Here is a 12,214-nt window from a genome sequence, read left to right on the forward strand (position 1 = left end):
GTCTTTGAATCAGAATCACCAAACCCACCAGCACCTGAATCTTGGACTTTCCAGCCTCCAGAGCTGTAAGAAATTAACCTTTTATTGTTTACATTACCCAATCTCAGTATTGTTATAGCCCCAAATGGACTAATACAGACAGATTTTTGATGCAGGTAATCTTGATTCACCAACTAATGGTTGGCACAACCATTAAAAAGACAAAATTTCCACATTATTGAAAGTCCTATTTGAGAAAACTGAGACACGTAAATGGCCTAAAAGCCTGGGTAATGAAGTTCTGTTTTGAAATGAACTGGAAATTAAAGATTCCCCAGTAATGCAGCACCAGCCCTGGCTCTAAGGTTGGTTGTCGTGCAGCCATAAGGCAAGCCCCAACAGGGTGCTGTGTGCATCAAGTCTGATAACAATGGCCAGGCAAAGGCCACCTCCTGCCCAGGTACTGCATTATCCTCCAGATAATAGCCATACCTAACATTTACTGCGCTCTTACACTTCAGGATCTGTTCTAAGCACTGTACATTTGTACCTTCTTATGTACCCATCACAATAACCTATTAAGACAGATACTATTTTGTCATCATTTTATAGATAATGTCATTCCATGTCCCTTCTCAAGAATTTCTGGCTTGTGTTGAGGTTAATGTCAGTCACTTGTGCCTCCTTTCCTGCTTCTCACAAGAGTATAAACACAGTGAAGTGATAAGCAGACAAGGTTCAGACTTTTTTTATGGAGGCTTAATCACCTCAAACTATAGGGTCTCTAAAGTATTGGATTAGAGAAAATAATTTGGAATTGAAGTAAAAAGCAAGGCTTCCTATAACCTCCTGCTAAATCTGAACCATGGCACCATCCACTGGAGACTATTGGCTCTGCAGGCAGAGTCTTCATAAATCTCCAGCCAGCAGAGGTATGGTGGATTGGGACCTGTCCCAGAGCCAGTCATCAGCAGAAAAGTGCTGGAAAACACAGCAGAGAAGCATCCCTTCTAAAATCTGCCTACAGTAAAGAGAATCCTATTTCTTGCTCTTAATCATAAGACGGAAAGCAATCATAGCTTTCAAACATAGCTGCCCACTGGAATAGAATGGAAAGGTTTTAAAAATTGCAATGGCCTGGCCATAGCCCAAACCAACTAAATCAGATCCTCTGAAACACAAATATATTTTAAAGTTCTCCAGGAAATTGCAATGTTCAGCCTTATCTGGGAACCACCACTTTGTAAACTTGGTAACCCCATCCCTTTAGTTACTAATAACCCAGCCAGGCCTAATCAGACATTTTTGAGCGACTACTGTAAGTTGAGAAATTTACATACTCCTCACTGCAATTCTGTGAGGGAGGTATGACTAATCACGGCTTTTCACAGATGGGGAAAGGGGAGTTTGGAGAGGCTAAGAGATAGACTTGGGATTACATATGCAGTATTCTGTCACCTGAGCTGGATACTGACCCCATGCACCATGCTGCTCCTTGTGGAGATCCTCACAATCACTCCAGTCAGATAATACATTCCTTCTTTTATAGGGAGAAACGAAGTTAGAGATATGAAGAGTTCATGCCGGTATTTCCAAGACAACACAAATTCCTTCCATGGAAGTCAAGGAAGAATATGAATTTCCAATAAGTATTGGTAGAGTAATAAATCAACAGTCAGAGAAAGTTAGGATTGTCAAGCAGTTAAAGTCGTATAGGATTTTTTTTAAATAGAACCAGCTTTATATTGTAGTTTTGAATAGCCATCCTTGGTGTGTCGAGATTGAGAATGAGAAAACTAGACAGCAGTTTATGAAAATAAACCTAAGGATTGTGAAGGAATGGGCCATGAGAGATTATGGAGGATTATGGGAGTAAAGGAATCAAAGATGCTTCTGAACATACAGTGACAATACAAGCTAAGTAAAGAAAAATAAGAACAGAAGGTTGGGAGACTGGGAGGGGCTGAAAGGCTGCAGGACAGGTGAGGTAAAGTTCATATGCTACAACACTAACACTGAGTCAGGAGGTGATAACCGTGAGGCATTACTCTTTAACTCAGACATTTTAAAACATGAAGTCAAAACAGAATTCTCTCACATTTCTAAACCTCTGCACAGATATCAAATAATATGAATTGGATCTTGTTATATACAACTGCTGAAAGTGTGTTTATATGTCAAATAATGTGCTAATATTGATGACAATAAAGATTCTGACACTGAAAAGAATTTAATGACTATGCAACTTTTACAACTGAGGATTTTTGCATCATGAATTTGCAGAACATTGGCATATATGTATAATTTAACCTGAGAAAAATTCATCACATTACAATTCAGTGTCAGAACAGCTGATGAGCAATAGAAAAAGAATTCCTAAACAGGTGTCTCCTTCTTTTACTCCTCTTTTCAAGGTATGAATCATATTCTGAGAAGACGGCTGAAAGAAAGACAAGACTCCACCCATCTTTTCCAACTCACAGCTGCATCAAGCTTATGAAACAACAAATTTGCAACCTAGAACTGTACCCATGTGCTGCTCTCTTAGGTACTTAGGTAGGATATTTTAGGTGTTATAATCAGCAAAATTAGGTTAATTCAGTAAGTTGTTTTCATTTTTGGAGAAAGCTCACATGGGGGTTAAATTAACACCCCAATAAGTCAATAGAACATGACTGGATCTCTTAGTTTTCATAGTGCTAGTATGCAGTTTGGTGATGTTTCTGGAATGGAAAAACAAACTAAATTGATTTGTTAAGTATGGGAATCTCATTCTTCTCAGTCGTGTAACTAAATGACATTAGCTCACCTGTGATTAATTCCCATGCATGCGTGCACATAAACACACACATACACACCTCCAATACTTACAGCAGGTATAAGTTTTACACAACTACATTTAGAATTATTATAGTCCTTAGTATATTATGAGATAGATAGTAGGAACACTTAGTGTTATCTGAAAAAATAGAGTATTCTAGAATTATTCTGCCTTTTTTGTTGCACCAACTTTCGGTGCTTTTATGGCTACCTTAAGAAATTTTGAATTGAGTCTTTTGCTAAAGAGCATATAGAAGAGATTTTCATCAACATTAATTAGGAACCATAAAATTATTTAAGTTACCATAAAACCCATGTCCTGAAAAATCTGAAAATTATTTACTTGGGGGTTGCTTTCAAAGATTAAATGAAAGATTAATAGGGTTCACCTTGCCACTGATTGTTAGGTTGACCAAAAACGATTGGACATCAGCAATTTCACATAGTTCAGCCTGCTTGGAGTTGGTTTGACATTAAATTAAAAAATATATCCCCTGGGTGGCGCCTATGGCTCAGTGGGTAAGGCGCCGGCCCCATATACCGAGGGTGGCAGGTTCAAACCCGGCCCGACCAAACTGCAACCAAAAAATAGCCGGGCGTTGTGGCGGGCGCCTGTAGTCCCAGCTACTCGGGAGGCTGAGGCAAGAGAATTGCTTAAGCCCAGGAGTTGGAGGTTGCTGTGAGCTGTGTGAGGCCACGGCACTCTACCGAGGGCCATAAAGTGAGACTCTGTCTCTACAAAAAAAATATATATATATCCCTATATATTCCCAAGAAAAGTCTTTGCAATAACCTCAGCTACTCTGCAACCTGCCAAAAATACCAATTACTATACATATTCAATACTAGAGATTATGGTGCTAGCTTTCCAGAAAATTCTGGGAGTAATAAGAGACAGGGACACTTCAAAATAATTTCCTAATACAAAAGTGTCATGCTGACAGTAATTTTTAAATTCCGTTCACTAATGTTTTGTTTGTTCTCTTTTCTCTTGCCCACCTTCCACAGAAAGTGCTGAAGAGCAATGAATCTTCCAGGAGTTAAGAAAAGGTAGTAACCTGAGTAAACAGCCACTTCACAAGCAGTAACTGGCTACAGAGTAATGCCTAAGTCAAAAGCTGACTTGATTTCTTTAATATAGCATACAAACATCTGCACCGTTAAATAACTTTATAAAAACTAGCCACATTATGATACACAGAGATCACAACTACCTGAAAACATGTTTTAAATTCTGAAACATAAAAAATAAAGATTTTCTTATTTTCTAAGGGGTGAAACTACAGTTTCTGGAAGACAAAACAGAGACCCAAACACAGGACACACGTAGCCCTGTGGAAAACTACTGTATTTTCTAGATTCTCATTTTGAGTCCTACATTTCTTTAGCCTACAAATGTAAGATATAAATCAATTCAGACACTCTACACACAATTTATTTGAGTCTCTTCTCGTTTTTAATTTTATTTTTTAAAAAAGACAGATTTAGGATATGGTAAGAAATTGCTAAGTTACATGTTTTTTAAATCTGTCAATTGCTATAGTAATGGAATAAATAAATAAGATTTTTTAAAGTTCAATGTTTACAGACATATTTATAAAAAAAAGACTGAATTAGAAGACATTAATAATGTTGGTACACACCAGGAAGGGATTTAGGCAAGGAAAGGCACATCGTTTTACCACAAGAAATAAAGACCATAGTTAGAGTTTAATGTAGACAGCCAAAACTTTAGATCTTGTGGTAGGTTTCCCAGCTCTGGAGGGTCATCACGGTGGAAACTTCTTTATAGTATTTGGCTAGAATAAATGGATTATCAGTTGGGGAATTTTACTCTGTAACTTTAATGTTAAAAAGAAACCACACTTTCAATAATAAGCTTGGTATATGAAGAGGGAAAGAGCAAAAATCTAAAATGACTTGGTGGTACTTAAAAGCCTACTAAGGAGAGTTTTAAAAAATTAAGATAGTAACATTAACCATTTTGTCTGACTGAATTAGAATTTGTACAATTACAAATTTAAAATTTCTAGTAAACACTGTATTTTTCACTTCTTGGAGACAGAATATGATAGAAACAGCTGCCACATTTCACCTCAGATGAAGCTGCGTGCCAATGTTCAGGCAAAAGGATATCAGATAATTTCCAAATTTTAAGATAGTACTAGTAACCCTGACTGACTGGCTATCTACAATAGCAAAGTGAACATGAAGTTTTGACAATTAGAGGTTTCCCAAAGAAACTAAAGAGTTTCTAGTTGAACAGATAGTTACCTTACTTTTACTGAAAAGTCTAACAAACATTAGCAGAATTTGTTTGGGGTCAATTGCCAATTTTCTTTCACAAATTTGTGGCAAGTCTTTATCCATTTCGTTCTGTCTGGACTCTGAGCCTAGATTAGTTTGTTTGATAGATGGACTCACTTAGAGTAAACCACATAAATTTTTAGTTGTATTAAGTGCTATTTAGTGGTGTGTGTATGTATAAATACATTTCCAGAATAAAATGGTATATCCACAAAAAAATAAAAATTAAATAAAAAACAAATGGGAAGGAAGCAAAAAAAAAGTCATTATTAAAAAATAAAAATGGCAATTGTAAAGCAGGCAGCTTCCCACTCAGGCCACACGATACGCCTTCATTAAGGTATACTCTTTCCGGTTGGTGTGAGCGGCCCAGATGAAGAGAGCAGAAGCCATGAACTGTAAGGGAGCTGAGACGCAAGCCAGGCAGAAGGACCATCCAAATTCACCAGATACATTCTCAGGCAGCTCTAGTTTCTCGTGGAGCAGTTCAATTCCAGCAACATAACAACTTACTGAGCCCAATGTACAAAGACCTTGGGGTGCGTTGGGGGGGAGGATTTAGAAAACAAAACAAAACAGAACATGAATAGGTAAAAGCATAGTACGAAGCTTTTCAGGCAAGATGGCAGCTAATAATATGTGAGTATTTAAGAATTATAATTCTTTGGTCCCTAGAGAGACAGGAAGAAGCTAAAAGGTAAAAATGATGACAAGACCTACCTGCAAGGAGGTGGAGAATGCCCGTGGCAATGGTGGGATACAAGCTTCGGCAAATACAAGCACAAAGTCCAATCAAAGCCCCAAAGCACATCAAACCTAAACTAACAAAAGGTAGCAGAAACTGGCAACGCCAAAGATCTAATTTTTAAAAAAAGAGAAAAAGAAAGAATTTAAATGTTAACATGATTTCAGACCATTTTCCCACAATGTCAATTTCTATCATATTCTAATTAGATTTTTTCCTCAAAAAGTGAGAAGTATTTTAACATTGAGACCCCTTTTCTAAAGCACATTGTTTAAAAGGCTACTAAGTTTGTCCCGATAAAAATAAAAGGACACTAACAAGTAAAAATTACTGAAGGCTTTCTATGCTTGCTCTACACATGCTTTGTGTTTTAATCCTCCCAGCAAGTCTAGGAAATAGGTATGGTTGGCCCTCCACATCTGAGGAGTCCATTTCCAAGGATTCAGTCATCTACAGATTTAACTGACTATGGATCAAAAATATTCAGGAGGAAAAGAAGAAAACAGTAACACCACAAATATCAATAAAAATAATACAGTATAACAATACAGCATTTACATTGCTTTATAAGTAATCTAAAGATGATTTAAAGTATAGAGGAAGATTGCATAGGTTATATGTAAATACTGTACCATTTTATATAGAGCCCTTTGCATCCTTAGATTTTCATATCTGGTTTTGGAACCAATCCCCCACAGATACTGAGGGATGACTGTGTTGTTATTACTTCCATTTTATAATTGAAGAAACTAAGGCATGCGGCATAAATAACTTATACAAAGTAACACATTAAGTAGGAGAGAGAGGATTTAAAGCAAAAACAGTCCACCTCTACATACAAACAGTATCTTAACCCTTATTGGATCTAAAGGCAGTAAGAACACATAAAAGGTGATTAGAAAAGACCTGTCTTACAGGGCTGTTAAGACAGTATACATAAAGCACAAAGCAGAGAATCTAGAATATACTAGGCACTCAATAAAAGGCAGTTTTAATGATCATAAATCCCTCACCAACATGGAAAGAAAACTGATGACCTTACAAAAAAAATCTCATTCCATTTTCAGATAATTTTAACTATTAGCAATGCATTAATAATATCAATCTTAACCAAATTTTACCTTTTTGCACTGGCTTTACTTTCTGGGACTTCTTAAGACTTTTAACTTACTTCACTTCAAACTCTACTACTGATAAAACTTCTTGCTATGCATTCCCACTGCAAAAATGAATACTTGCAGTTCATTCAACCTTTTTTCTCATAACATAGCCATTCTTCTAGGCAACCGCTGGGAAAGTCTCTATAGTCCTGAAAACAGAAGCTCAAATCTGAAGATGGTTTTTCAATGGTTGCCTGACCATCAAGAAATAGGTGGTCCTAATGGTCCAATAGATGGTCCTAATAAATATATATATATTTTTTTATATCGACACTTTTGCTACTACCATCTAGGATCAGATTAAGACTTTTGGCAGGACTGACAGTGACTGATTTATAGCTTGCAGTCAATTTTTCACCTATGCCTATCTCAACTCAGGCAGTAGAAGTGTTTAATTCAAATACAGGAATTTATAATTTCCTCTTAATTAAATGAGTCCATTAATAACTTCTTGTGGAAGTCTAGATACCATCACCAATGTATTAGCAACCACCCTGAACTTTAATTCATTGGAAATTTGGTGACTATGCCCCTCCTTCTAAAATACATTATCATAGAAGAGTTCTTTGGGATTCTGCAGAGATCTTATTTCAAGTTGACACTACCTACTAACTCATCTTATTCCAAAAACAGAACTCAACAAAAGACAAAATTATTTTCCCAACTGTCATAGTGAAATTAAAGTACTCACAGGTCCGAAGCACATCAATTCCACTATTGTGGTTTCCAGGATCAACAAATTTCTCCATGAACTGCTCAGTCAGTGTGAAACTCATACATTTTGTGACCACATCAAATGACTCTGGAACAAGAACAATAATAGCTTGTTGTTTTAATTATAAACATTTAACAATAATGTCTTTCAGGACGCATTCTCTGAAGTAAAAAGTGATACAGAAAGATGTTTCCAGAGGAGTTAGCAATTTCTTTGGCCTGGACTGACACACAGTCTCATAGACCAATGGATGCCACTGGTTCTCAGTAGCAGGCTGAAGACACAGGTGCAAGGAAAGGGGGAAAAAAAAGTAGCAGTAAAATGAATGACAGAACACATATGTAAGAAGACTATGAAAAGCAGGAGAGGACAAACACTGAAACAAACAGGATCTTTGATCTTCTCCCCCTACCTGCTCTACCAGCTGCATCTCCATCTCAGGAAATGACAATTCTGTCCTTTCAGTTCCTCAGACCAGAAATGTGAAGAATCATTATCACTTATTTGTACTCCATCAGGAAATCCTAAGTTCTTCCTTCAAAATATATCCAGAATCCAGCTACTGCTCAATGCCACCATCCTAGCCTGAGTCATAATCATCTCTTACCTGAATTACTGCAACAGCTCCTAACCAGGTCCTAGCTGCCTGTCTGTTCTCACCTCACCACATCAGCCAGGGTGACCAGATCATGCCTCACCATTATTCAAAGCCCGCCATGACTCACCATTGTACTCAGAGCAAAAAAACCGAAGTCCTCACCATGCCTAAACAGTCCTGTATGATTTGCCCAACCTTCTCCCTCCATTCAGGTTCGGCGGCTTCCTTGATGATCTTTGAATATTTCAGGCATGTTCCTGCCAACCTAAATGATTACCCTTCCCTCAATTACCTATGTACCCAAAGCCTTTAGCACATCCAGTCTTTACTCAACTCGTATCTTCTCAATGAAGGCCTAACTTGAACTATCCTGTTAAAAATCATAATCTGTGCCCACCAATATTCCCTTTCCCACATTATTTCCAAATCCCCTTTATTTTGTTCTATCTTTCCTGAGCACACTGTGATCTTCTTTGTTTCATACATATGTTTATTGCCTGTCACCTCTTAAATAGAATGCTAGCTCTTCCGAGTAAGGACTTTTGTTTGTTTTCTTCTCTGATGTTCTCTGATCAGAGAGAACAAGACCTTGGAACATCAAGGCATACAATAAATATTTGTTGAGTAAATAACTAAATGACTGGTCAGACTTGTAAATCAAGCACTCCTGTACGCTCCTGAGTAGAACTGAACATTTTACAATGATCTTTAACCAGCTTTCTCTCCTTTCTTTCTAAACTACCTTTTCTTCATATATAACAACATCCTAACATTCTTTTGATGTATGGTAATTCAAGCCTGTTCTGCGGATTTGAATATAATGCTTTTCTGCTAAGAGGCAAACAGAAGTAGTTATAAACAAAAATATAAGTTGTTCCTTACAAAGAGCTCTAAAGCTTCTATTTTAATAACTGGAAATTAAAATCTTTAAGTGTTAAATATGAATGCTTGCAAAATAAACCTGAAATACAACTTAGATTTTTTCTTTATTTCTGTAATATAAATTTTTAACTACAAATTCTGTATCAAAATTATTATAAATCAGTCTCAAATATACAAATATTTAAATGCAGAGCTGGAGGAATTACATCCTCCAAGATATAGGGGACAAATTATAGATATGTATTATAACACAGCTAACCCATTAAAGGACAACCAATTCACATTTGCTTGATTCTGGATGTTAGTCCTTTTGTAGTTACTATATAAAATCTTCCAGTGTACTTTTCCAACTATTATATGTATTTCCTCATGACATATGTGAGGTTAATAAAAAGTATTTAAATGAATAAGTAAAAATTGTAAACGGCTTTCCCAAGAAGTTACCTTTATAGTTAATACATATTTAAAGTCTTGCAATGTATTTTTCCAGCTATATACATACTATTTATTCACGACATACGTGAGATTAGTAAAAGGTATTTTAATGAGTAAATAAGTACAAAAGTTTTAAATGGCTTTCCCAAAGACAATTACTCATCCATCTCATATTAATGAGTACCACAGTAATGCATAGAAGTTGAGGAGAGAAGATGGTAGGCAAATAAGAAACACATAAGATTTTTCTTCAAAGAGAGAGAGACCCCAACAAACCTGCTATAACATAATTGGGCAATCATCAGGTCACTTTATTATTGAGCAGGTAATGGAGAAAGAAGTTAAAATAAGAGAAATACCTGTCCTTTCTGGTGGGCTATACCAATGTGTGTTTTTAGGTATGGTGATACACCGTCTCCACAATCCCACAGTGCCATTATATCGAAAAAGTGCATCATTGTAAGTCTTTTCATCTGCCTCATCACTAATGAAGTCCTCCCAGAGGTTTTTGTTCAAATCACTGGAATTTTCTTGAACTGGACTTCGATATTCATACCAGAAGTCTGTGCCAATTGAGGCTGCCATGTAGATGGTGGAAATGAGGCTAAGCACACAAGCAATTACAAATGCTGTAGCAAAACGGTTATCCATTCTGGCATTCAGACTGCTCTGTTTAAAAATTGAAGAAAGAAGAAAAGTTAGACTTCAGGGACAAACAACAAACTCTGAAAGGCATTATATTGAAATCACCCTTTTTACCCTATTCCCCATCCCTTGGTTCTTTAAAGTAGTATATAATCATTAAGGAATTTTATCATACAAAAGCAAGCATGTTCTTAATTAAATTTAAAACAAAACTCATTCTCATAAAAGTACTTATGGAATGCTCACATACCCAGGATGCTACGGAGACAGAGGTCTTGTTCTCTAGTCTATCACCTGCATACTAAAACAGACAACACTGAAATGGACATACACATTACAGATACAAACAGTTGACATGCCCATGGTCAGCAGTGTACCGTGCATACATTTTTAATTACAGACTGAATTTTTACACAAGCTGCAGAGCATTAAGTAGTCCTGGTTTTGAGAGTGAAAAGCATAGGAAAAAGAAGCAGAAGAAATTGTCTCCTCCCAGTTTCCTCCAAAGAGGGAAGCCTCCTAAAACAAGGGTAAGAGTCCAGGAGCTATTTGGAAGACAAAGTTGAAGATGTTTGTTAGCCCGCAGGGAAAGGTTGTTCTTCTAGGAATATAGAATAGCAGAGAGAACAATAACACGTAATAATGCTAAATATCAATCTCCCTCTAATCCAGTAAGGCTAAGTCAAAGCTTCTTAACCCGCCAAATTCTTCACTCCTATCTACTCTCCCCATTCCTTATACTTCCGAACCTCCACAGCTTCAACCTCGGTCTATCCCTAAAACCTACAGTGCAACATATGTACACAAAAACTAAATGATCAGAAAAGTCTGAAATAGGCAAAATAATGCACACATCCAAGGCGTGTACAGACCTCAAAAGCAGTAGTAAATGGCCGCAGTGAAATGACTCTAAGGCGGACCACGCTTAGTCAAATACTAGACTGCAAGTATATACCGCGACGGCACTAACCACCTTAGGAAGGTGCGGGAAAACAGGATAGCAAACTGTGGTGGCCGAGTTTGTTAGATGGGAAGTGACTCGGGAAACATAAAGGCAATTACGGTAATTAACGATAACTCAAGTTGCTGGGTTTGTATTTTGATTTTTTTTTTTTAAGTCCCCCTTCATCCTGGTGCTCTCAAATGACCTTAAGAGGTCCCAGCAGCAGGAACCGCGGCTGGTTCAAGACAGACGCCTGGCACGGAGAGCTCGCGGGCCGCGCGGCGGGGCCGGGGGAGGCCGGGCGGGACTGGGCAGCCCAGCGCGGCCCCCGGCCAGGGGCCCCAGGTACCCAGTCAGGCCCCTCCCAGACCGCTCGGGCAGGAAAACCCCAGCCGCTCAGAACCCGCCCAGTCCCGACCGCGCACGGGAAGGAGGGCCCCTAGTCAAACCGCCAGGAACGTCGAAGAGCTCCGCGACCCCCGCCCGGCAACGCCGGCCCCTTTCACTCACCGCCCATCCTCTTGCTCCGCCAGCCTCACCCTCTAGCTCAGACCACAGCACCCTACTCTCCCCGCGCCTCCTCTGACGCACTTCCCTGCAGAGCCCGCCCCCTCCATAACTCCCGCGCCTCCGCCTCCGCCTCCACCCGGGGCCGGGCCGAGGCCCGCGGCCGAGGGGGCTTGTGGGAGTTGTAGGAGGGCCCGAAGGAAAGCTGGCGGCGGCCGGCATGCCTGCGCCCGCGCGGGGCATTGTGGGGGGTGTAGTTCTGCGCCCGAGGGCCACTCGGTGCGCAAAAGGGAGGTCTGGACTGGTGGATTTCTTTATTTTTAGGAAGAAAGATACGAAGGTCCAGAAAGTGAGGCGCCCTGCCTCCGGTCACAGCTAGTCCGAGAATGTGACCTGTATAATTCAGATCAGGGTTTCAGACCTGTGTTCTCTCTTATCACATCCTGCTGCCTCTAAATGTAAGTATAAATGAATAGGA

At 38.7% G+C, this 12,214-nt stretch overlaps 1 protein-coding gene across 4 annotated transcripts; it reads right to left on the bottom strand.

Annotated features, from left to right (window-relative positions):
• Nucleotides 1–4,242: 4,242 nt before the first annotated feature.
• CLDND1 (claudin domain containing 1) lies at nucleotides 4,243–11,928 on the bottom strand. 4 transcript variants are annotated; one of them, XM_053565767.1, is made up of 6 exons: nucleotides 11,740–11,928; nucleotides 10,537–10,587; nucleotides 10,001–10,310; nucleotides 7,703–7,813; nucleotides 5,827–5,964; nucleotides 4,243–5,639 (listed from the first exon to the last, which is right to left on the bottom strand). In XM_053565767.1, exons 3-6 carry the CDS (start codon nucleotides 10,290–10,292, stop codon nucleotides 5,419–5,421), a joined length of 762 nt encoding a protein of 253 aa, XP_053421742.1. In that variant the 5' UTR covers nucleotides 10,293–10,310; nucleotides 10,537–10,587; nucleotides 11,740–11,928; the 3' UTR covers nucleotides 4,243–5,418. The 4 variants fall into 4 exon arrangements, with proteins under 4 accessions (XP_053421742.1, XP_053421741.1, XP_053421744.1 ...); XM_053565766.1 differs by having other exon boundaries at nucleotides 10,537–10,580; nucleotides 11,740–11,911; XM_053565769.1 differs by having other exon boundaries at nucleotides 10,537–10,602; nucleotides 11,740–11,850.
• Between the last annotated feature and the right edge of the window lie 286 nt (nucleotides 11,929–12,214).

This window comes from Nycticebus coucang, chromosome 16 (genome assembly GCF_027406575.1).
Source record: "Nycticebus coucang isolate mNycCou1 chromosome 16, mNycCou1.pri, whole genome shotgun sequence".
NCBI lineage: Eukaryota > Metazoa > Chordata > Mammalia > Primates > Lorisidae > Nycticebus > Nycticebus coucang.